Source organism: Anolis carolinensis, chromosome 1, assembly GCF_035594765.1.
Source record: "Anolis carolinensis isolate JA03-04 chromosome 1, rAnoCar3.1.pri, whole genome shotgun sequence".
Lineage (NCBI taxonomy): Eukaryota > Metazoa > Chordata > Lepidosauria > Squamata > Dactyloidae > Anolis > Anolis carolinensis.
The window spans coordinates 309,231,269-309,258,423 of NC_085841.1; the positions used below are offsets into that span (position 1 = coordinate 309,231,269).

General features: G+C 38.5%; 1 protein-coding gene across 5 annotated transcripts in view; it reads left to right on the top strand.

The window, feature by feature from the left end:
* Positions 1-27,155, top strand: part of sipa1l1 (signal induced proliferation associated 1 like 1) — a 197,508-nt gene that overhangs the window by 100,190 nt on the left and 70,163 nt on the right. For 4 of the 5 annotated variants that reach the window (XM_008103800.3, XM_016991867.2, XM_003214519.4 and 1 more), the window contains 3 exons: positions 17,181-18,954; positions 20,524-20,654; positions 26,571-26,759. In XM_008103800.3, coding sequence (XP_008102007.2) covers positions 17,466-18,954; positions 20,524-20,654; positions 26,571-26,759 — 1,809 coding nt within the window. In that variant the 5' untranslated portion in view covers positions 17,181-17,465. Of the gene's footprint in view, positions 1-16,934; positions 17,072-17,180; positions 18,955-20,523; positions 20,655-26,570; positions 26,760-27,155 lie in introns of those variants that run through there. The other variant, XM_016991846.2, reaches the window with a different exon arrangement.

Genomic DNA, 27,155 nt, shown 5'->3' on the forward strand with positions numbered 1-27,155 from the left:
ACTTTCTGCCGGGGTGTTTATGTTGGATAAGTGAGACTCTACTGTATATTGATAATCTTAAATTATCTGCTTAGAACTGGATTATATGAGGCCCCTTCTTCACAGTTGTATAAAATGCACACTGAAGTGGATTATATGGTAGTGTGGAGTCAAGATAATCCAGTGCAAAGCAAATAATATAAGATTATAAATGGGTTATATAGCTGTGTGGAAGGGCCTTGAGTCTGCACTGCCATATAATCCAGTGCAAATTAGATCATCTGTGGAAGAAGTCTAAGTGAGGCCTAAATCTGCCTGTCCCCTAACTGAAACCTGGCTGTCCCTTGGTTGCTAGGCAACCAAGTGGGCAGAGATTAGCCCTCTAAACTGGCAGCAATTGGATAAAAATAATTATTGCTCTCCCTCTAATTAGGACTTTATTTTTCTTTTCTTTTTGTTGTATCAACCTTGAGGCGTGGATGATGGGTTGTGTTGTCAAATTTTGAGGTTGGGGGGCCTGTATTTTTGTTGTTTTGTGAATTGCCGTGATGCCATCACTCTTTTATATATATAGATGTTTTTAATTGATCTTTTTATTTGACTTTTGTATCTTTGTTCTTAATTTTTGCCATGTGTTTTAAACTGTTTATACTTTGTCTCTGTTTTGGGCTGTGCCCCTATGTTAGCCACTCCGAGTCCCTCCGGAGAGATGGTGGTGGGATAGAAAAATAAAGTATATTCATTAAAATGGATAATATAAATATTAAAAATGTTTAAAACATGCATATAATCAAAAGAATAGGAAGAAACCACAGCTGTCATACAACCCAATTCCCAATTTGTTTAAAACAATATTTTAAAGGCCATAAAATAGAGTGATGGTAAAATATAATGATTCACCCACAGAAAATGAACCTTCTGAAACATACTGTTAATGTTCAAAATATTGAGTAAAGGTCTTCACCTACCAGTGGAAAGAGAGTAGATAGGGGGTCGCCCTAGTTCCCTATGAGAGTGAATTTCACAGCCACTGAGGGTATTTTTTCTTGTATCCCCACCAATAGTTTGTGATGCCAGTGGAACCAAGAGAAAGCCCTCCCCAAGGATCTTAAAACCTGGGTAGCTTTTGAACAAGTTTTTGCTTCAACAGAGATCTTCATTCCTTCATTTTTCATATCAGGTCAGTTTTATGATGAGGGAATGGTTGCCACATTATCAGCAAAATGCCCCTTTCATTGCACAATAGTTGTCATCATGTAATAGTCACACACCTATTTTTTGGGTCCCAGTTTTTTCTCACATAATAGTCACACCTCTTGCCCATGCGCCTTCCCCTTGGAGCAGCCCCCATAGCTCAGAGGAGAAGGTGTGTGGGTGGGTTAATGCACAAGATCTAAGAGGCTTCCCTTGGCTGTTGCCATGTACAGGAGGTCCTGTAGACCTTGCTCGTCTGTACATATATTAATTGCAGCCCTCCCTTTTTTAAGGGAGTTACTATTATGCAATGAAATACAGTGTCTATTTTTTCATATAGTATTCATAGATGCAGAGATTTTTCAGGGACGTGGAAGGTGATATTTCCAGGGCCCATCATTTTACGTAATTCAAGAAACGTTTAGATGTGAAGCTATGGTAATGGAGAAATTACTTTTCTTGGACCTTCATTTTCTAGAAATTCTTGTCTGTGCTTCCTTAATCAAACTAGCTATCTCCATACAAGAAAATTAAGCCCTATCTTACACGGTGGCAGGGACCACACCATGTTTCACTGGGAAAGAAGCCAACTAACTTTGATGTAAATTGGAAAAAAGTTTATTCAGAGAGAAATGTTTTCTGACCATTGCTTCCAGAGGCTGTGTTAAGTGTGAGGTAGTATGAGGAGAATGTATCAAAGTTATTATAATTATGAGGAGAGTGCAAGTTATTATAATTTTAGCCTGAAAGATACTTGTATTTATTATTCTGTACTGTTTTTACTGGTTCCCCTAAAACAGGAATAGGTAGTATGTGGCTGTGGCTGTATTCATTCCCCACCAAGTGGGCACCATGGCATGACTACAATGTTCATTTATTTTTTGCTACTTCTTTCTTTGTATCCTCCCATTTTTTTTTAAAAGCAAGACATGTTTGTCTGTTTCTTTTAGACTAAACCAGAGTTTTTATGATGTGTACTGGCAATGTGTGTGTATGCATCCTGCAGTGGGACTAGGGGGGAATGTGTGAAATTGGTCCCTTGATCTCCCTCATCCTGAAGATTACAGGATTATTTTAGCTATCAGATTATATATCAGACTTCAACATTTTCACATGTGAATCTCTCATTCATTGAGAACATATTCAGATAAACTCAGATTTCTCCATATCTGCTTTAAGAGTTAGCATCCTCAATATCATGTCTTGTCCTTTGGTGCCTTTTCCTCATTAACCTGTTAGTGCTGACAATACACATCTTTATCTAGATGATCTTCTCAGTGCAATATCAATGGAAAAAAAGCTTGCCATGCAAGTCAGCTTCTTAATCACTGGGAGAAATAATGATTGTAATAGATAAGAGTAAGCTTAGTAGTTTACAAAAAGAGATTATCTGCTGTGAAGGGTCACAGAGTACCCTTGCTTCTCAATATTTATTGTTTTAATTTGCACCCAGCCTTCCTTCCAGTATGGAACACAAGGCAACATATTGCACCTAAAGCAGCAAGGCATACAGGATGGCCAGAAGTCATGGAGCTCTTTGATTTAACTATCTTTTGCATTGGATTCCTTTTGCAGACCTTTCTCTGTGCAGGACCTCAATCTTAACTATGACAAATATTTCTTCTTTTTTTTCTACTCTTTGTCCTGAGGCAAGGGAAGAACCTGTACATTCTGGAGTGATAACAAGAAGTAATACAGTCAAGTCATATGAAAAAAGCCACCTTCCTCCCCGATTTATGGAGTTAATTAACTTAAACACATTTTCATGTTCATGAAATTAGATCCTGGGGGTAAGGATGGATGGCTACAGATTACCTCTGCCTCTGATGAATAATTCTTTTTTCTGCTTGGTAGGATGACCACCAGTTTGTGTAGGAGTTATATGGACAAATTGATAAATAATGATCTGTGTCCATCCTATGTTGCTAAATAAGTATTTTCATCTGGAAAGATTTTTCAGCTGTGCTTTTATACTTTGATGGAAAATATAATACAGAATATATTTGTACTGTAGCAGTTGAGAAGACACGTATGGGAGAGAGGAAATTACATTAGTTTTCATTTGACATTATGTAGACATGGAAGTTTAATTCTTTCTCAGTAGGTTTTTAGATATCTTAAAGACAATAGCAACTGTTTCTGAAGACAGCACCTGTTATCAGAGTACAGTAGAGTCTCACTCATCCAACATTCTGGATTATCCAATGCATTTTTGTAGTCAATGTTTTCAATGCATTGTGATATTTTGGTGCTAAATTCGTAAATACAGTAATTACTACATAGCATTACTCTGTATTGAACTACTTTTATCCAACGTTCTGCCGGCCCGTTTATGTTGGATAAGTGAGACTCTACTGTGTATATATATTGCATTCGTTTTTCTATGAAACTGATAAAATATGTGGCTCACAAGGCCATTTGTAGTTATCTTTTCAGGAATTGTTCCTTTCAGATACATACAAGTACAGTGTTCCCTCACTTATCACGGGGGTTAGGTTCCAGGACCACCCACAATAAGTGAAAATCTGCAAAGTAGGGACACTATATTTATTTTAATATTTATACACTATTTTAAGTCTTTATCAACCAATCGTGTATTGATAAGTTGCCTCCTTCTCCTCCCGATGCTGCTTGGGCTCCTTTTCTCTCCCTTTGACTTCTCCTTCCTCCCTTCCTTAGGCTGTAAATTATAATTTTTTATGATTTATAATAGTCTTTTAGAGTTTATTGAAAAACCACAAAACAGTGAATTTGCGAAAAGTGAACCGCAAAGTAGTGAGGGAACACTGTATTTGAGCTATACAGGTATATTATGTATGTGCACATACATATCTATAATAAAGGTATAAATGGCCTGAGTTTTGGTTGATAAATGATTTAACATGTTTTTAGTATTATAAAATTATTATTTTTCTTGTTGCAAATTGACTTTATTGTAAATACCCTGAGATCTTCAGATAGCTAAATACACTTGTCCTTCAATACACTATGTATATTTGTGCATATGTAGTGTGATTTTGGTCTCTGATTCTTACAAAATTTAAGAGGAAAGATCTGCAACATTTTGCCTTTGTGATCAGATGTCATATTGTGATGCAGTTATAAAAGTTGGCTGCCTACACAAGGGCATTCTGCTGTGCAATAACAGGTGACCAAAATTCAACTAATACCATTGAATTTACCCACTGCCTTATTTTGTGCTTTACAGAACCCAGTCAGCTTTTTTATTACAGTAAAGTCTCACTTATCCAACATTCGCTTATCCAATGTTCTGGATTATCAACGCATTTTTGTAGTCAATGTTTTGAATACATCGTGATATTTTGGTGCTAAATTCGTAAATACAGTAATTACTACATAGCATTACTCTGTATTGAACTACTTTTTCTGTAAAATTTGTTGTATAACATGATGTTTAGGTGCTTAATTTGTAAAATCATAACCTATTTTGATGTTTAATAGGCTTTTCCTTAATATCTCCTTATTATCCAACATATTCACTTATCCAACGTTCTGCCGGCCTGTTTATGTTGGATTAGTGAGACTCTACTGTACTTGTAGATGTCTCTGTACTTAATTCTATCTCTCTTAACTACATTAATTATGAAAGTATCTACTAGTAACTTGAAGCCAAATTTGAGGGAAAACAACCCCATGCCTCTTACTTCCTTTGTTTACCTTTAGTTGCACCACATATTAAACATTTAATTTAGTTGCAATGTTTGCATAAACATCATTTGTCAGGAAATCATAAATAATCACAAACTTAGCATTAAAACTCTGAAATAAAGAGCATACCTTAATATTGGGAAGTAGCATGGGGTTTACAAATGGATGAAATAGTCTGCATAACTCTGCAGTTTTATATTTACCTTGTATATCACTAAAAGCATTAAAGCATTCCATCAGTTAGTGTTAACGCCCATTTCCTTAATGAGACTGGATTTTCTTTCATGTGCAATGTGTTATAGAACCCATACTGCATTAAAAAGAGCAGGCAAAAGCAGTCTTACACTATTGGTTAAGTTTTCTTTTCAATGCTTTTAGTGTCGCACATGAGAAAGTCTTGTCCTTGGTTAATTAAAGGAGCTAGAATTTCAGCTGAGAGATACTGAGTTTGTTGTAGACTAAGCATCACAATGGTTTTCCAAATAAATGGTGGGCATATGCTGGAATATAATATATATATTTTTAGAGTGGCATGACCTTTTTTAGACCATAACCTTTTGGAAAACCAACATCTCAAGCCATTTAGAAGCATGACTCTTATTGGAGATTAATTGGCATCTACACTATTTGGAACAATCACAACCTTTTGTAAAGTAAGATTTTCCTGCTAAGATTTAAAAACTCGCTTGAGTCAATGTTCTCCTTAGTGGTAAATATCCACTAGTATTCATACAAGGCAGTTTAGTTTCTCAGTTGTTAGACTGCTATCCCTGGTTATCTCTTTGAACTGTTAGGAAATATACGCCAATACATAAAATATATAGCAGATCTTCAGAAATGTTATTTCAGTTGCTCAAAAAAAACTACTTTCCCATAAAATATATTGCTTTCAAATCATGCTCTCAAGAGACCAAAAATAAATAGTCTTCGTTAAAGGCTAACATAGTTGTTTTACTTACAAACTTCATGTATTCGGTATACAGGTATATTTATTATTGATTGACAGTTTAAACAGTACATTCTCCATTCTGTTTCAGTCTCTTCTCTTTTGCATACAGACTAACACTCTCTTCAGTCTAATACAGGGGTCCCCAAAGTACGGCCCGCGGGCCACATGCGGCCCACCGGAGCCATTTATCCGGCCCCCGGAGGCAGTGGCTCCCTCCTCCTCCACCAAGCAAGGTGCATGTAGCGTGAAGGAGAAGGGGGAAAAGGCGCACGCCTTTCTTGTCTCCCTCCCCCCACGGGCACCTTTCCTGCCACTGCCGCTGAGGAAGGGCCGCAAGGGGCGAAGAAAAGGCGTGCGCCTTTTCTCCCTCGTCCCAAGGGCAGCTTTCCCATTGCCGCCGCTGAGGAAGGCAGAGGGAAAGGTGCGCGCGGGGTGAGGGAGGAGAGAAAGGCGCACGCCTTTTCCTCGCCCCGCGTGCACCTTTCCCGCTGCTGCTGTCGAAGAAGGGCCACGCGGGGCAAGGAAAAGGCGTGCGCCTTTCTTCCCTCACCCCACACACAGCTTTCCCGTCATCACTGCCGAGGAAGGCAGTGGGAAAGGTGCATGCAGGGTGAGGGAGGAGAGAAAGGTGCATGCCTTTTCCTCGCCCCCCGCACACTTTTCCCGCTGCCGCTCCTGATAAAGGTGCACACGAGGCAAGGAAAAGGCGTGCGCCTGTCCTCCATCGCCCAGCCAGCAGCTTTCCCATTGCCGCCAAGGAAGGCGAGCATGGGGCGAGGGAGGATGGAAAGCTGCGTGCCTTTCCTGCCTCCTCGCTCGCCTTGCACGGTTCTTTCCCGCCTCCTCCCTCACCTGGTGTGTGCCTTCCTCAGCGATGGAGGAGGGGAAACAATAATGGAGGCATGCCTATGGTAAAAGGAAGAGGCCTCCCGTCTTATCTTGCCAAACAGACTCCCTCCTCTGCAGCCCTGTCTGGATTCATTTTTCTTGAAGATTAGCAATCTCTTCCAACCCTGATTATTACAGTATTGATTTTCTTGTTGTTTTTGTTGTTGGTCAGGGGTGCTTTATGTTTTGGTTCACAAAGGCAGAAGAGGGTTGGACTATATGGCCCAAGGGGTATCTTCCAACCATTTTTATTATGGTGGTGGTATTATTATTATTATTATTATTATTATTATTATTATTATTATTGGGTGTCTATCTGTCAGGGGTGCTTTGATTATGTTTTGGTGCACAAAAGCAGAAGGGGGTTGGAGTAGATGGCCCAAGGGGTCTCTTCCAACCCTATTTATTATTTTGATGATGATGATGATGATGATGATGATTAACATTGAGGCTGTATTTGTCCCCCCCCTTTTTTTTTTTACTTCAAATTAAGATATGTGCAGTGTACATAGGAATTTGTTCATAGTTTTTTAAAAAACTATAATCCGGCCCACCAACGGTCTGAGGGACTGTGAATTGGCCCCCTGTTTAAAAAGTTTGGGGACCCCTGGTCTAATACATTACTGAACATTGATTCAATATAAACTAGCTACTCACTGCAGCATACTATACTCAACTCAATTGACTTTATACATCAACATCAACTGATGCAAACTGACTCATACAGACTTCTAAAACGGAGTCTCAGTCTGAATAGTCTCAGATTTGAGTCACATGGTCTGTAGCCCCTCTCACAACCTCAAACAACGTAGAGTTAAGGGGAAACTGCATACCAATATATACATACAATATAGTAAGCAATCTCAATTATATACATAACAAATAACTAGTATAGGAGGCTTATAGAAAGTTGTTATTTCCAGCAATTCTTGTATTTGCATTTGATACCTCTTAATGAAGGAAGAAACCCTTTGTGTTCTTATTTGTTATTAGACAGAGTTAGACTTATGGCATCCTTATGAAAGCGAAACTGCCAAAATTCCTGGTCATCAGCTGCATGCTCAGTTCTTCCAAACTAAAGGCTGTAGCATCTTTGATTAAATCAATCAATCTGTAATGAGATCCATCCTTTTATCTTGACTTCTTAGCAATAAAATAATGACCATTCTATAATACTTTACGTAAATGTAAACAATCATTATGATTGATTCCTATGCAACTGAATCAAAGTATCAGCTCTGCTACGTGGCTAAGATTTTCATATTATTAGAGAAATATGAATTGAATTATTTTCCCCATTTAATTTATTCAAAAGTTATAAGGGCTTGAGTTCCATCCATTTGTTTACAATAGCCATATGTCTTTGCATTTTCCAATGTATGTAAGGTTTTGGGGTTTTTTTTTTAAAGTTGTTAATGACTAAGGCATGTATTGCAAAGTGAGCATAAAAGAAGCTTTTTTTCTCCCAAAGAGAGAGTTAAATTTGGATTTTTCAGGACTGTTACCCAAGTAGGTTTACATAAGAAACTGCAGTAAAAATAGTGGGGAATGCTGATTAAAGCAGCTTGATGGAGAGGAACAGGCATACGCCTACATATGGTAATAAGCTTGTGATTCTTTTGCATTTAAATCAAATTGCTTATGTAATTGTGCGAAAAAGCAAAAATGCTGACTTGAACATATGTGAATATTTTTCTTTACTGACCATAATGAATGATTAAAGGAGAACATTCTGAGGAAAGCTATCCATTGGCAGCCACACAGCATTGCATATACTTCCTTGTTAAAGAAAAAAAATGCAGTATCAGAGATTCCATCTAATTAGAAGCAATTCCAAATTCTGCCCAAAGCAAACTTTGGTGATAGATTTATAGTTACATCAAGAGTCTTTTCTGTAGAACCCTAGGGGGTCAGGTGGAAGTGATGGTTGCCAGTAGTCAAGGGCCTGGTTACTGTCTCATCCATTTAATTTGTGCTGTTTTGTTAATTCGGAATGCACAAAACAGTACCCCCCCCCCCCCCGGGTACGGAAATATCAGTGAAACGAAAGGAAAGTGGGAATGGTAACCGTTTGGTCAGCAGATTTTTGGAGCTTGGCATACTCGGCTGTAGGCCCTGGCAGGGCTTACAGCTGAATGTCAGGCACCTATTCTTCACTGCTCAGCGTGCTCGGATGTAGGCCCTGGCAGTCGAGCGCCTGTTCTTCGGTGCTCAGTGAGCTCAGATGTAGGCCCTGGTAGTTAATCTCCTCTTCTTTGGTGCTCAGTGCGCTCGGATGTAGGCCCTGGCAGGTGGTGCATGAAAATGGGGCCTTACTATTGAAACCAACAGGAACTGATAGTGATTCTGTACAAATTCACAAGACTAGTTGCCAGTGGGTTCTGGCAGGCTGGAGGAATTGTCCAGGATGAATTGTATGGGAAGAGGCAATCCTGTAGGTAACCTGGACCCAAACCAAGTAGGGCTTTAAAGGTTAAAATCAACACTTTGTACTTTGCCCAAAAACTAATTGGCAGCCAGTTGAGTGATTTTAGTATGGGGGAACTCATAGATGTTCCTGTAACTGGTTTGGCTGCCGTGTTTTGAACTAATTGAAGTTTCTGAATTTGGTACCGATGTAGCCCAATGTAAAGCAAATTGCAGAAGTCTAACTTTGAGTTTTGGGGAAAATTGAAGGAAAAAGGAAGATGGGCTGACCAAAGGCAAGATGGATGGATGGTATCCTTGAAGTGACTGGCTTGTCCTTTTGAGTGATAGGTCATCCATCTTGATTCCTAAAGTTGGATAAGGGGGGTCACCTTGCTTTATCTGTTACATAGAATTTCAAAGTGAGTAGTAGTCGTGAATGTCCTTCCAGGCATAGTTTGTTTTGTTCATTTTGGGAGCATTGGCTAATTATGTCCTCAATCAAGTGATTGTATATAATACTAGCTGTGCCCGGCCACGCGTTGCTGTGGCGAAGTATGGTGGTATGGGAAATAAAGTATTGAGGAATTGGTGGTAGTTAAGGTAAAAGCTAAAGCTTAGGGCGGAGCTTAGCCTTCTAACTGGCAGCAATTGGATAAAAACAATTATTCCTCTCCCTCTAATTAGGACTTTATTTTTCTTTTCTTTTTGTTGTATCAACCTAGAGGCGTGGATGATGGGTTGTGTCGTCAAATTTTGAGGTTGGGGGGGCCTGTAGTTTTTTTTTGTTTTGTCCGCTGCCCTGATGCCATCACTCTTTTATATATATAGATTCAAACCCTCAACCAACTCAGTTGTGTACAGTTTCCAAAGTTCAGAAATTTTGAGATTGGTAGCTTCATGGACTTACAAGGCATTCTGAGAAACTACATTATTCAGAGCTTGGAAAATTTGCTTTATTGGATTATAATTCCCAGAATCCCTCTCCATGCTCTATAAAGAAACTCTGTGTTGTTCAGGCATCACCTGGAATACTTTGGTGAATACTGTGTTCAACACAGTTTAGGAGAGATATTGACAAGCTGGAAGATGTCAAGAGTAGGGCAATTTAAATGATCAAAGGTCTGGAGACCATGCTCTCAGAGGAGTGGCTTAATGAGCTGGGGATATATAGCCTGGTGAAGAGAAACTTGAGAGGAGACATGTTAGCCATATATAAATATGTGAAAGGATGTCATAAGGAAGAGAAAGCAGGCTTGTTTTCTGCTGCCCTGGAGACTGTTGTTGTTGTTGTTGTTGTTGTTGTTGTTGTTGTTGTTATTCTGCTTTATCTCTCCCAAAGGGGACTCAAAGTGGCTTAACATAAAGGTATTAGTATACAACTTAAAATACACAAATATGCAAACATTGAAACAGAATTAAACACAAACAGAACTTGGAGCAATGGGCTCAAATTATAGGAAAGCAGATTCCACCTTATCATTAGGAAGAATTTCCTGACTGTAAGAGCTGTTCCACAATGGAACTGTTTGCCTTGGAGTATAGTGGAAGAAGCTTCTTCCTTGGAGGCTTTTAAACAGAGACTAGATGACCATCTGTCAGGGGTGTTTTGATTGTGCTTTTCCTGCATGACAGGGGGTTGAACTGGTTGCCTGGTCTCTTCTTCTAACTCTATGATTTCATGATTATTTAAAGAACCATTTTGAAATGCTAGATTTTCTAAGGAAGTCATGCCCACACACACACACCTTTCAGAGTCACATATTTTTATTGCCAGGAGTGACAGTTTGATTTTTTTAAAACTATGTACATTTTGTCTGTTTGTTGTCTTTAATGATGAGTTGAGTTGTGTTTTAATAATCTTAATTGTATAGTAGAAAACAATAACTTTTGTGGAATTAACAGTATAATTTTTTGAAGTTTCTTGCCCATTACTTTAAACTGAATCTCAATTATGAAAGAAAGGCATGTTAAAACATGGATTATTTTGAATTGTTGATTTCGCTAATGATCTAAATATTATGTTGGCAAAGTAGATAAGACATGGCTGCTGCTGCTGCTCAGTCGTTTAGTCATCTCCGACTCTTCGTGACCGCATGGACCAGTCCACGCCAGAACTCCCTGTCGGCCGTCACCGCCCCCAGTTCCTTCAAGGTCAACCCAGTCACTTCAAGGATACCGTCCATCCATCTTGCCCTTGGTCGGCCTCTCTTCCTTTTTCCTTCCATTTTCCCCAGCATCGTGATCTTTTCCAAGCTTTCCTGTCTCCTTATGATGTGGCCAAAATACTTCAGCTTTGCCTCTAATCTCCTTCCCTCCAGTGAGCAGCTGGGCATTATTTCCTGGAGGATGGACTGGTTGGATCTTCTTGTGGTCCAAGGCACTCTCAGGATTTTCCTCCAGGACCAAATTTCAAAAGCATCTATCTTCCTTCGCTCCGCCTTCCTTATGGTCCAGCTCTCGCATCCATAGGTTACTATGGGGAATACCATTGCTTTGACTATGCGGACCTTCGTTACCAGTGTGATGTCTCGGCTCTTCACTATTTTGTCAAGGTTGGCCATTGCTCTCCTCCTTAGAAGTAAACGTCTTCTGATTTCCTGGCTGCAGTCTGCATCTGCAGTGATCTTCACACCTAGAAATATGGAGCCCCCAGATGGCGTAGTGGACTAAGTGACTTAAAGGTTGGGTTGCTGACCTGAAAGCTGCCAGGTTCGAATCCCACCTGGAGAGAGTGAGGATGAGCTCCCTCTATCAGCTCCAGCTCCATGCGGGGACATGAGAGAAGCCTCCCACAAGGATGGTAAAAACATCAAAACATCTGGGCATCCCCTGGGCAACGTCCTTGCAGACGGCCAATTCTCTCACTCCAGAAGCAACTCCGGTTGCTCTTGACACGAAAACAAAAACAAAAACCTAGAAATATAAAGTCTGTCACTGCCTCCACGTTTTCTCCCTCTATTTGCCAGTTATCAATAGGTGTAGTTGCCATGATCTTGGTTTTCTTGACGTTTAACTGCAACCCAGCTTTTGCACTTTCTTCTTTCACTTTGGTGATAAGGCTCCTCAGTTCCTGTTACACCCCTAGGCAGCGAGAGCACTGAAAACCAACACAGAGGCCAATAAAAATATAATATCATTATTAAAGCAAATAAAGTTCCAAAAGGAAATAAGCAGCAAAGTTGAATAAGCAATTGACCTTTCAGGAAAGATCAAAATTAGTCCAATAAATGAAAGTCTTATGTCCAGTATTAAAGTCCAAAGTCCAGAAACCGAAACACACTCAAACTCGGCTTGAGTATTGAGTGGGGAAAAGGAGCAAAGTAGCAAAGAAGAGTTCTCTGGAGTAGTTGTCCAAAAGCAGGATTTCAGGGCAAGGCATGAACGGGATGTGCAGGAGCTGAAAGGCAGTCCAAACTTGGGCAAGGAGGTAGACTGGTGCCCGGTCTACTCAAGAGTAAGCTCACCTTCAGGCCGCTTGGATATCAAGAGCTAGAGACGATGATGCTTCTCAGTAAGAAGTAAAGTTGACACCACAAAGGAAAGTTCCCAGCGCAATACTTTTATTGCAGTTCATAAGCTCCCCCAAACCAGGTGCCTGACTCCCCAATTCTTCCCAAGAGAACTGAGCTTGCCATAGTCACTGCGCCAGGTGCCTGACTCTCTAATTCTTTCTAAGAGAACTAAGCTTAGCCATAGTCACCACGCTCCGCTAATCTGGCGCTTCTCCTCAAGCTTTGTCTCTGCGATCTTGCTGTTTTCAAAAAGGCCCTGCGCTCAAACGCTAACCCGTCTGGAGAATCTGGGAGAGCCGGCACTGTTTCAAGGGCATCCTTAATTGGTGCTGGCTTAGCAATGTCAATAGAAGGCATCTGGAAAGGAGTTGAATCTTGCTGACTTGGAAGAAAACCAAAGTTGTCTTCGTCCTGGTCAGCAATAGTCACAGGGTCAGGGGGCAAAGGTGCCTGAGGTATCACAGTTCCTTAAATATAACCTGAGCTATTAAAGTGGGTAATAGAACATTTGAAGGACAGGGTGTGAATATTGTAACAAGTCTGTGATGTATTTTATTGTACTTACAAAAATAAGTAAAGGTAAGTTTATTTGGTTAGGCAAATGGGATCCGCAGTACTCCAGTTTATTGTTCTCAGCCAGGCATATTCTCCATACATAATTCTGTGATGCTTCATTAACATTTGCTGATTGTAGCCAGTTAGATGTTTAATTACTGTGGGAGCAAGCTCTTGTTAGTTCAGACAAGAAACTGTAGAAAGTGCTAGTTTCCCTCTGTCAGAAGCCTTGACTGGTATACAATACTGCTCTGTGAACATGGTGCTGGTTCAGCAGCATCCTTGCATGCACAGACTTGGCAAGCATTTAAATGTCACATTTTGTGTAATTGGTTCAGTCTATGAATAGGATCCTCTTCTTTGTATTAAAGGGTGTACATGACAATCCAGGCTTTTGTGCTGACATTCCCTTGCTTTTGTTTCTTCCTTGCCAGGGTGCATTTGTGGAGGTGTTGTTGTTAAGGCCCTCGAAAGGACAATATAACACTTTCTAATTCGTTCAGGCAAGTGTGGTGTGGAAATAATCTTTTTACAGATTTTACAAATACTTTTTGTATAGTAATATGCCAGAGAGTAGAAAATGTTAATTCACATAGGAAGTGAAATCACAGGACATTCATACATTTTGTAGATTTTTTTCTTTGCGTTTTTGTGGAACCTCTGGCTTAAAAGATGTCAAAATGCTTCAGATACATTGATCTGCATTTTATTCTTCAGATTTTAAGCATTTTAGTATCTGAGATATTAATATACAAGGTTGAGTTTAGAAAGAGAGATTGTTTCCATCAATAAAGAAGGAGAATATCTGTTTTTATGCTTTCTGAAGGCCTTGTGTCGCATCACATGTTGTTCTGTAAGGTCTCTTGACTTAAGCAAGCTTTTTTCAGAATATGCTGTAATGAGAGGCAGATAAGAAAATGCGATTTCCTGCTTCTTGGCAGGGGGTTGGACTGGATGGCCCATGAGGTCTCTTCCAACTCTACTATTCTATGATTCTATGATTCTATGAAAAACTCAGTCACACATTCAAAATTTCTCTCTTATTTTCCCTGGAATCAAGCTACTAGAGGGAGAAAAGCCATGACAGTTTATTCTAAACAATACCTGCTTGGATATTCATATATTTATGGATGTTAGCCAAATAAATGGTATATATTTATGTTTTGCATAATTTGGAAATCTTCCAGCTGAATTACAGTAGCCATGAATAGCAGGGCCTCTGGTTAAACCTGTTGTTGCTGTCTGCTTGGGCATAGCAAAGATGAAGGAGCTACAATATATGGTTGGTGACTCCCATCACAGCTGAGATGAAAGGCAGAGCCATATCATTGGTTTTGCTGAGAGATCAGCCCCATTTGATCTCTTCATGTCTCATTGTCACCTGAAATATAGCCTCTATATCAGATGGCAGAGCAAAAGAAACTGGGTGCAGTTACTCTACCAATGTTATTGATAGATCGGGTCATTTTGACTCCCATTTCTACCTGAACTGATTCCATTCCTGCCAATCCTAATAATTATTCGGTCTTCACACATTCAAACCGAGCCCATTTTTTCCAAAGACCCCAGAGAACCTAGACTTGGCACCGATTTTCTAGATGAAATTGGTAGCAATGTGTTCTCAAAACCAGCACAGCTTGGAACTTTCTACGCAGGGGAGGCTACCTTTGTAGCATCTTTTCTTTCCAGACCGCTTTTATCAGTTGAGGGGATTTTCATTTGAACTGTGCTAGGGAAAGGATTAAATCCCTTCACATAATGATCCAAATCTTGCTCCTTCAATATCAGATATTTGCCTTTCAAAAATGGCTTCATATATTTAACACAATGTATAGATTGACCATCAGAAAATATTTGCAGACAGTGCTTTAGCTCTGCTACAGACTTTTGATATATTTCTTTTGTTCTATTAGACTTGTTGCAACATTTATTTTGGTTGATTTTATTATATGTGCTTTGTGCATTTTCAGTAAAAATAATTTTATAATACCAATAGAAGTGATAGTAGTAATAAATAAGTACAGGAAAAATAACTCGAGTATAAGCCGACCCGAATATAAGCCGAGGCACCTAATTTTACCACAGAAAACTGGGATAACTTATTGACTCAAGTATACGCCGAGGGTGGTAAATGCAGCAGCTATGGGTAAATTTCAAAATAAAAATAGATGCCAATAAAATTTCATTAATTGAGGCATCAGTAGGTTAAATGTTTTTGAATATCTACCATATTTCAAAGAAAAACAATAAACTAGCTCTATAAGTGGAAAAGTAGGGTCAACAAAAACAATATGGGTATCAACAATAACATTATTATTATTATTATTATTATTATTATTATTATTATTATTATTATTTCATTTGATCCCACCCTATCTCCCCATGGGGACTCAGGCTGGCTTCCTGTTTCCCCTAAAATAAGACATCCCCAGAAAATAAGACCTAGTAGAGGTTTTGCTGAATTGCTAAATATAAGGCCTCCCCCAAAAGTAAGACCTAGCAAAGTTTTCGTTTGGAAACATGCCCATCAAACAGAACACCAGAGCATGCAGGATTGGTAAATGTACGTATCGCAGAGTGTTGTACATGGAAATATTGGTAGTAACAAGAAATTCTTGATAGGATTCACAATTTGTCTGGTTATGCTGGTTTGTGATGACAACTACTGTACAGTATATAATAAATGTTCATTTTTTGTTCAACAATAAATGTGAATTCTTCTTCATGGAAAAATAAGACACCCCCCCGAAAATAAGACCTAGTGCATCTTTGGGAGCAAAAATTAATATAAGACACAATATTTTCGGGGAAACACGGTAATAACAGGCAAACATTCAATGCTTATATAAACAATGCAGAGCTAGATATAGATCTATAATTATAGATACTAATTTCACATATGCATTTCCCCCTGAAACATTTGCAAATCTCCTGTGTGTGTGTGCATTTCCCCTACAATATTTGCAAGCCGTGTGTGTGTGTGTGTGTGTGTGTGTGTGTGTGTATATATATATATATATATATATATATTCATATCTATCTAGACATGTCTATATATATTTGTGTATTCATTTCCCCCCTTTAATATTTGCAAGCCCTATATATAGGTAGTTAAGAATATATTCATATCTATCCAGACATCTCTCTTTATATAGATATTTGCAGAGACTTGCAAACATATGAGGGTAAATTCATATATAAAAATAATGTGTATGTATGGCTACAGATACACAGGTACATGGATCTATATGTATAAAAGATTTGCAAAAACCTGCAAACATATGAGGGGGAATTCATATATAAAATTAATGCATATAGATAGATACACATATAAAGGTACATAGAGATGGCAAAAGCTTACAAGGGGTTAATGCCTATATATCTGTAGGAGAGTTTAATAAATATTTCAGGGGAAAATGCTTTCATAAGATTAATGAATATATATTTTTCTTCTTCCTGACTTGCAAGGGTGTCTTTCTCTTATCAAAACATTCCCTTGATTAAGATAAGGTAGAAGAAAGAAATATATCACATATTGCAAGCAATAGCCTGCAGACTCTGTTGCTGGCCTTGACCCGATTATAAGCCAGGGGAGGCTTTTTCAGCTCATAAATAAGGGCTGAAAAACTCGGCTTATCTTCGATATACGGTAATTTAGGATGCCGAATAGCTTGATTTGTAATTGCAGTTCCCTGTTAGAAAAGCTTTGTATATCGAATTGGACTTTCATGATGTTTCCCTCTGTAGCTCGTTGTCCTCCAAGAAGTCTGTTGTCCTTAGGGTTGGACAACCTCTGTGACAGAATGGCATTGCAGCAGTAAAAAACAAATGCAAAAAAAGGAGAGGGTGTGAAAGGAAGACACAGATGCGCACTATGTGAACCTGAAGAAACCTCCAGAGAAAGTAGTTACTATGTGTATACATGTTCTGGTTTTCATTTTGGGTGGAATTTGGGGGGGGGGGGGGGCTTTATATCACTATGTGCATTGCATTAATTGATTGTTCCGTCTTTGTCTTTATTTCAGTGTACTGAAAGTATCGACCTCTTTCTGGGCATGTGTGGAAAAATGGCCTTGTTAAAATGGATGGACTGAGACTTCTAAGAAGTCAGAATTGATTGAACAAAACTAGTTCTTAGACAAAGTGCATCAGTAGACCATTTGCTACTACATTAAATGATCACAACTGGGATCTCATGCAACCTTTGTATTTTCTGGAGAACCTTCTCCAGAAGTGTGTTATAAATTTTAAAGGCAGAGATGACTGTGTTTTCTTTTGGAGCTTACTAAGGATAAATACGTTTTCCAATAATGACCAGCTTGAAGCGGTCCCAGACTGAAAGGGCTGTTGCCACAGGAGTATCAGATGGAACTCCTAAAGTTCACTCAGATGACTTTTACATGAGACGCTTTAGGTCACAGAATGGTAGTTTGGGATCTTCAGTGATGGCTCCAGTAGGCCCTACACGCAGTGAAGGGTCTCATCATCTTACTTCTACTCCTGGAGTTCCTAAAATGGGAGTTAGAGCAAGGATTGCTGACTGGCCTCCAAGGAAGGAAAACATCAAAGAAAATAATAGATCAAGTCAAGATATGGATACATCAAGCTGCCTTGATAGCATGTCTTCAAAAAGTAGTCCTGGGAGTCAGGGAAGTTCCATTAATTTGAATGCCAGTGACTCTGCCATGTTGAAAAGTATCCAGAACACACTTAAAAACAAAACAAGACAATCTGATAACCTAGATTCTAGGTTTCTTACACCTGATGGTTACCACAGTTCTCCTAGGAAAGCTCTTCGTAGAATAAGACAGCGTAGTAATAGTGACATAACCTTAAGTGAGCTTGACATTGATAGCTTTGATGAATGTATCTCACCCAGTTATAAATCTGGACCATCACTGCACAGAGAATATGGCAGTACCTCATCAATAGATAAGCAGGGTACTTCGGGTGACAGCTTTTTTGACCTATTAAAAGATTATAAAGATGAAAAATCTGACCAGAGGATCCTAGGCAGCAGCAAATTTAGTGAAATCCTTATAGCGAGTGGAAGTAAGGGTTCGGGGTTTTCCTTGGATGTGATTGATGGACCTATTACTCAGAGGGAGAACCTCCGATTATTTAAAGAAAGGGAAAAACCACTGAAAAGGCGTTCAAAATCAGAAACTGGAGATTCTTCCATTTTTCGAAAGCTCCGTAATGCCAAAGCTGAAGGGGAACTCGGGAAATCTTCAGACCTTGAGGATGGCAGATCAGAAGATAGCATCAAGCCTTGGATCTGCCCAAAGTGTTTTGCCCATTATGATGTACAAAGTATATTATTTGATTTAAATGAGGTGGCGGTTAACAGGCACAATGTTATTAAACGAAGGAATACAACAACTGGAGCTTCTGCTGCTGCAGTTGCATCCTTAGCTTCTGGACCATTATCCCATTCTGCAAGTTTTAATTCCCCAATGGGCAGCACAGAAGATCTGAATTCCAAAGGAAGTCTCAATATGGACCAGGGAGATGATAAAAGTAATGATCTTGTGCTGAGTTGTCCTTATTTTCGTAATGAAATTGGTGGAGAAGGAGAAAGAAAGATCAGCCTCACCAAATCTAACTCGGGATCCTTCAGTGGCTGTGAAAGTGCCTCTTTTGAGTCTACTCTTAGCTCTCATTGCACAAATGCTGGGGTCGCTGTACTTGAAATACCGAAGGAAAATCTGATGTTACACTTGGACAGAGTGAAAAGATACATTGTTGAACATGTGGATCTTGGTGCATATTATTTTCGAAAATTCTTTTATCAAAAAGGTGAGTGGGCATTTATTAATTAAAACAACTGTTCTTTGCTGTAAACTGAAGATTCTGAAAATATTGTTCTGTTGCAAAATTATTCCCTTTTCATTAATACATATACAAAAGATTTTTAATAGCATATACAGGCTGAGCATCCTTTACCAGGAATTTGGAAATCCAAAATACTCCAAAATCTGAAATTGTCCAAATGGCTGAGATAGTGTCACTTTTGCTTTCTGATGGTTCAGTGTACACAAACCTTATTTCAAGCACAACATTATTAAAAGCATTGTATAAAATTACCTTCAGACTATGCATGTATGTTTAAACTTAGGTCCTGTCTTCTAAATATCTCATTATATTGGTAATTCATAATCTGAAAAAAATCTAAAATAGTTCTGGTCCCAAGCATTTTGCATAAGAGGTACTCAACTTTTTTCCTTACACAAAGCTTTGTAACTTGTATGGGCAACAGAGCATGCCAAAAGGAAAAGATTACAGAAACATGCTGTGGGTAATTTAAAATATTTGGAAAGTAATGGAAACATACAACATTTTTATATGATAGGATATGCTTGTTCATATTTTGCTAGCCATGGTTTGATCTGTTAACTAGAGTGCAACCATATGAAAAAAAATGGGTTTTAGGAAAGAATCTTGAATATTATGTGTATGTGTGTGTGTATACACATACACAGTTTTTAAGTGTTATACATATGCATTTTAGAACAGTTTTCATTTTTTATTTTCAACTGCTCTGATGAGAATATTGTGAACATATTTATTTATTTGCCCCATTTATACCCTGCCTTTCTCACCCCAGAGGGGACTCAAGGCTCTTACACATGGCACAATTTGATGCCCCAAAACACATATAAAATCAAAGCTTAAAATATTAAATATTTAAAAATTTAGACATAAAAATGTAAACATTACAACAGTTAAAAATCACGCCAACCAAAAAAATCATAGTCTAAAGCCATTCCAAGATCATTATACATTTCAGACATCCATTCTTGTACTGTAGTTATCCAAAAGCTTGATCCCAGAGCCAGGTCTTCACTTTCCTTCTGAAGGCCAAACGAGAGGGGACTGATCTTACATCGCTGGGGAGGGAGTTCCACAGCCAAGGGGCCACCATCGAGAAGGCCCTGTCTCTCGTCCCCGCCAGCCATGCCTGCTATACCTTTTATGCAGTATACAGCTTTACGTGGCAATATTTTATAATGACAATTTCAAAAGCTAGAAAAAAATGTTTTGTCAATAAGTAAAAAGTAGGTTGGAATAATGTACATTACACCTCAAATTTGATTTTGTATAGAGGCCTTGCAATGATATATGTGAATCATGTTTAACAGCTGCCAGGAGCTGACATTACAGTATTTCCAGTAATTCTAGAAATTCTGTCCAACCGTATCTCTGATAGTCTTCTTCACATGTCACATTTATGTCTGCAAACCTCCTATGATGGGTGTTTGGAATTTCCTTACATAAAGAAAAATGCCTCATGTGAACTAACTCTAAAGACTTTATCTGGTATAAATATGTCTCTCTTCCACTCTTTTTACTTACTTAACATATAAGAACACTGGAACTACTTTGGGGCAGATGAAAACCTTGGTCCCGTAGCTGTGAGTATTAGAAGGGAAAAACCTGAAGAAATAAAAGACAATGGCTCTCAGTACAACTACCGCATCATTTTCAGAACTAGTGAGGTAAGCAATCTATAACCAATATAAAAATAAAAATTCAAAATATTTTATACATACTGCCTACAAATATTATTTGAACAAAGAAAAGTTTTTTGTATCTTGTTGCCTTATAGTACCCAATTTCTTCAATATCCTATAAGGCTCCATTGAGTTAACATAAAAATAATTTCCGTAATTGTGCTAATGACTATTCCACATTTCCAACATTTTTATTCATTAGTCCTAATCGTTAGCTGCTTGGATTTTAAAATAAGTTTGATTGGTATTGTTATTCATTTAAAAGTTCCATGTTGGAAGGAAGGTTGTAATGATTTGATTGTATTTTTACACAGAATAGTTTTCCATTTATCTCATATTGAAAAAGAACACAAAAAAAAGAGTAGGGAGAATAAAAATGAGAAATAGCTGGCATATGGAGCTATTACTCATCATTTTACAGATAGGGAAAACTTTAGTCAGTGGGATTGAGGGTGGATATAAATCTAGCTACAGTGTTCCCTCACTACTTTGCAGTTCACTTTTCGCGGATTTGCTGTTTCGCGGTTTTTTAATAAACTCTAAAATACTATTATAAATCATAAAAAACTACAATTTACAGCCTAGGGAAGGGAGGAAGGAGGCGATTTATTAACACGATTGGTTGATAAAGACTTAAAATAGTGTATAACTACTAAAATAATGTATAAATATTAAAGGAAATATAGTGTCTCTACTTTGCGGATTTTCACTTATTGCGGGTGATCCTTGAACCTAACCCCAGCAATAACTGAGGGAACACTGTATTTGAATTTCACATTGAAGGCTAACATTAAATGGAAGTCTATTTCAAAATTCAGATAATTCATTTTTTGCTCGAACCATAAACCATTGTCAGTCGTCTTCAATTCATGTCAAGTAATAAAGTAAACAATATGGAGATTATAGTTTTGATCCAAATTGTTGATGACTGTGAAGACTGTGAGCTCAGCTGTGAAGCAATTTGACACTGACATTTTTCTCAAAGACATTTTGACAACAAAGATTAGAACAAGGTTTTCTTTACAGTTTTCTCTTAGGGAAAGTATGCAAATCTCAATTTTTATAATTGGTGCTGGATCAATCAATAAATAGAAAAATCCTTACGGAAGACCAAAAATCTCCTCATTTTCAATTAGGCCATGACAAGCAAAAAAAATTCTGTGACACATTACTGGTAAACCTTTTGTCAAAAATAAGTAATGGTGTAAAGCCTTTCTTACAATTTTTATATTCATCTCAAGTTCTTGCATTGATAGAGTTTAGCTATGTTTTATTGCCTCTACCTACATTCCCTATATACCTTTAGACCAGGTTTGCACAACCTGTGGTCCTTCAGGTGTTTGGGACTCCAACTATCAGAAACCCTAGCCAGCTTATCCAGTGGTCAGGAATTCTGGAAGCTGAAGTCCAAAACACCTGAATGGCGACAGGTAATGCAGACCTGCTCTAGAGAAATGTCTTTAACTTGGGCTAGAGAAATGCCTCACACCATCCCTCATTATTACCATTCATTCTTTTAACTCTCATGATGTATGAGTCGCCCGGGCTCTGAGGTCATCAGGAGTGGGCCTTCAACTGTCCGTCATGGTGCAAGCAAGATTGGTGGGAACTTGAGAAAGAGCCTTCTCAGTGGCTGCCCCTAGGCCCTGGGACTCTCTTCCCAAAATAGCCCGCTCCTTGTTGTCCTAATGAAGACTCACCTGGCTGAAATATAATTGTAATAATTGTTAGAAGAATAATTTCTGTATTAAATAATCATTTTGAAATGTTGGTTCAGTTACACAGCAGAAAGATGGAGTTGGTAAGAGTAGGTAGGTTGGAGAAGTGAAGAGTAGGTTTCCACAGCAACAGGACATTCTGATCCTTAAAGCTCTAGGAACCAACCCAAAAAGATAAAATAGTAGGAACTGGAAAACCATTACTTCACTGGGTAGGGAATGAACAGGGGAGGTGTTTAACATTGTTTAAACTGAACTGTTTTAAATAATTTTTCAACTTTTAATTGCTGTTTTGATTTTTAACTGAAAATCTGAATGGTTTTACTATTATAAAAAGTTTAATTCTATTTTAATGTTCACTTTTTGTATGTTTTTAATGTTGGGTAATTTCAAAAAGGGTAAAGCATTTAAAGTAAATCAACAACAACAGCATTAATAGCAGTTTAGTAGATCAGAAGCTTCTACAGCAGTGGTTCTCAACCTGTGGGTCCCTAGATGTTTTGGCCTGCATCTCCCAGAAGTCTTAGCAGCTGGTAAACTGGCTGGGATTTCTGGGAGTTGTAGGCCAAAACATCTAGGGACCCACAGGTTGAGAACCCACTGTTCTAGAGCATAGCAGTAGAACGAATCAGCTTCAGCAATACAGGAGCAGATTTAAGCTTTCGAAGTTATAAAAGACTATTGAAAGAACTAAATTTCTATATAGGAAAATCAGGGCCAAGCTAGCTAACTATCTAACTTACTGGAGACATCCTTTCTTTCTTTCTTTCTTTCTTTCTTTCTTTCTTTCTTTCTTTCTTTCTTTCTTTCTTTCTTTCTTTTTCTTTCTCTCTCTATGCTCACAGGAGAAGAACAAAACTGAGGACTTAGGGGCTTTCCATGTGCTCAGATACTTTGAATAAAAAGAAGCATGTCCCTTACAAGTATCAGTCTAATAAACAGAAGTAGGAGGAGAGACTAGAGAGATAGGCAGACAAAGAGAACAATGAGTGGGGCTTTTCTTGCCAGCTAACTCATCTGCCTATCTATTTCCTTGATGAGGACTATAAACTTGTGCAGGATGTGGTTGAGTTCCAACATTTAATTGCATCTCATTTTAAAGTTGTAAGCTACTTTGAGTCCCAAATGTGGGAGAAAAGCAAGATACCATAGTTACAGCAACAAGAATATCTTTTTCATTTAAATAAGTATTTTAGAAGTTTCATCTGTGAAATTGTACCTATCCAATAACACATCTTATTTTTCTAAATCTATCTTCATAGTAATTAAGTGCTGTGAGGTTGCCTTCAACTTATGGCAATCCTATGAATGAGAAACCATTCGTATTATTATAGACCCTGTTCAGGTCTCACAGACCCAGACCCATGGCTTCTTTGACCACACATCTACAGTGACCATTTAATCTGAGGTGAAATCGGCATAAAGGGAAGTGATTTCACTGTGTGACCGATTTCATTGCAAAACTTGGAACAGCTTTGAGGACTGGCGATGCTTACATGCACTGCAGAGGCTCTCTTTGAACCAGTTCCAGTATCCACAGCTTAACAGCTGTGGAGAATGCATTCTTTCATCAAATTACATTATGATTTTACAAATTAAGCACCAAAACATCATGTTTTACAACAAATCAACAGAAAAGGCAGTTCAATACATGGTAATGTTATGTAGGAATTACTATATTTGCGAATTTAGCACCAAACATTGAACTAGGATATAGGGCAGTGTGGACTCAAATAACCCAGTTCAAAGCAGATATTGTGGGTTATTCTGCTTTGATATTCTGGGTTATATAACTGTGTGGAAGAGCAGTGAGGGTCTTTCCACACAGCCATATAACCCAGAATATCAAGGCAGATAATTAAAAGGCCACCGAAAGGGAATCTGGCCCCCAGTATTTAAAAAAAACCCTCTAAAATCAGGACAGTAAATAAAGATCGCGATCGCAGCCTGCAAGGACCTTTGCTGCAGTCTGGCCCCCTGGAAAAGGCCAGAGCGCGCTGGAAGGGAGGCAAGGCCCCGTCTGGGCGGAGCCTCGCCTCCCGGCCTGCGCGCCCTGGCCCCGCCTCTCACGCTGCGTGAGAGGCGGGGCCAGGATGAGCTGCGTGGGGGGCGGGGCCAGGGTTGGCCCCGCCTCCCGCGCAGCTCAGCTTGCCAGTCTGGCCTTTTCCAGGGGGCCAGACTGCAGCAAAGGCCGCGATCGCGATCTTTATTTACTGTCCTGATTTTAGAGGGTTTTAGAGGGGAAAAGGCCAGACTGGCAAGCTGAGCTGCGTGGGAGGCGGGGCCAACCCTGGCCCCGCCCCCCACGCCCTGGCCCCGCCTCTCACGCTGCGTGAGAGGCGGGGCCAGGGCGCGGGAGGCGGGGGGGCGCAATTTCCCCTCCCCGCTTTATATTAAAAAATATGTCCGGCCGGCCCTGTTAACAGTACACATTATCCTAGGTTTTTGGAACTGTATCTTTCACTCCTGCCGAATGCATTGCTTTTTCGTCTATTCTACTTGACATTTGCTCTTATGCTGCAATTTCCTTAGTCACTCTAAATCACACTTTGCTGACCATTTCAGACTTCAGCTTCATACATCCATCTTGAACACTGTTTAGCATACAAATAGGATATTATGTTTGCTAACTGAATGCTGTGTAAGGATATAATGTTTGCTAACCGAATACTAGACTCAAATATTGCAAAGATCATTTCTAATCTCGTAAATCAGTTCTTGCTGATCTTTGAGCAACTTCAAGTATTACAAGATTCCTCTACTGAGAAGAATGTAGCGTCCTCTTCCATGGGGGAGGAGGCAAAACACTTCCCACCCCCAGCTGCGCGGGGGGAGAGAAGTTAATTTTCTGTTAGTAGAATTGTTCTTGCAATATAGTCAGGTTTTGATTTTTCTGCTTACTCACGTCCAAAAAAAGCACACTCAACTTTTCATACTGCTCTGCATGTGGAGCATGAAGTAACCATCCCAGCAATCTTTTTGAAAAGATTATCTAGCTTGCAAAAAGCAAGCCCATACATTTGAAAAGGATTTCACATTTCATCTTTCCAACTCTCAATTTAAAAAGCAAATAAACAGTGGCTGGAAATGTGTCCAGCTTTGTTATGTTCAGATCTTTGTTATCTTTAGATTTGAAAATAAATCACTCCACAAAATTTGAAATACTGTCTGGATTCAAGTTCTCCAAGGAGCTTCATAGACACAGTTAAAGTATCCAATGCCTGAAAGCAACAGGCCACTTAAATAAAAAAGCAAACAATTTTTCTTTTTCTCTTTTAAAAAAAGCATTTTTGTATCTCAGTGAAACATTCGCTGTAAAGACAGCTTTTTAAAAATGTCTGTCAGCTTCCAAATCTCTTTTCAGCTCTTACAGCCATAATAGATTAGGCTTAGTATATTATAGGGAATTGTACTTTCTATGAGAATGCAGTCTTCTATCTTAATTCACAGTCTACAGATTTTTAAACTCTCTCTTAAGGAAGTGGTTTGGGAAAGTGGTGTGATGGCGATACACTGAATTTAATACAATTTCTTTGTTTGCAACTACATACTGTATTTTGTTTTGTAGTTTCATTAGATCTAGGTACCTATTCTAATATTTTAAAACAATGTAAAACTGTTCTTAACTATAGTGCAATTAATAGAATATGTGTCTGAATTAATTATATGTTTGCATGGCTCATGTGAAGTTATCTTTAAATTCTCTTGCTATGACTTTACAAAAATATCTTCCATTTTTATTTATTTAAAATGCAAGACAAAATGTTAATATAAAGATGGAAGGCTGAATTGTGCTAAATATTGTGTTGGGGAATAGCATTGTTCTTGCCATAGTGCTGTCTTAATTATGATGCAGAGGTGAATCAGCACCATTTTGCATAGTACTGTGAAAATACAGAAGGGAACACATAAATCCATCCATAATTTTAGATAACTTACAACAAAAGGGGAGGTTCCTGGATCTATAGGAAGTAAAATATTTCCTCTAATATGCAGTAATTTCCTTTAGTATCATGTAGAAAAGGCTGTACAGCTCACTAATTTAGATATCAGCTTCTCTTGCTTGTCTTATAACACAAGGTTATCTTCAGTTTCAAGAACCAAGCACAGGAAATTACAGTTACCTTGAGCCTGTTCCCCAATTTATGTGTATATTTTAGAATATGTTTGTTGTTGTTTTTAGCTTACAACACTAAGAGGTTCTGTCTTAGAAGATGCAATACCGTCCACTGCAAAGCATTGCACAGCCAGAGGATTGCCTTTGAAAGAAGTGCTTGAACATGTGGTCCCTGAACTAAACATACATTGCCTTAGGCTGGCCTTCAACACTCCTAAAGTCACAGAACAGCTAATGAAATTAGATGAACAAGGGGTAAGCACTGTGTAATAAACATTACTCCTTTTATGGATTATCATTACATTAACAAACATGTGTACAATACTTTATGTTTATTCTGTTTATGGATTTTCAAGGAATATTGTTACTGCAAAGTGAGGCAGCTATTTTGTTTGAGATCTCGGAAATTAGATTTTGTTGCTTAAACACGCGAATTTAGGAAGAAGAGTTTAAATATTAAAAATATGCTACATGGAAGCAAAGTATTATGTTTATACAGAAGCAAAATAGACCATGTTGAAAAAAAGACTTTCATCCTGTAAAGTTCATATTTCTCTCCATGCTTGAAAAAACTTGGTGGTTATTCAAACAGGAACTATTGTTGTGATAAATGTTAATTTTGCTAAATATGTATTTCTTTAACATTATTTA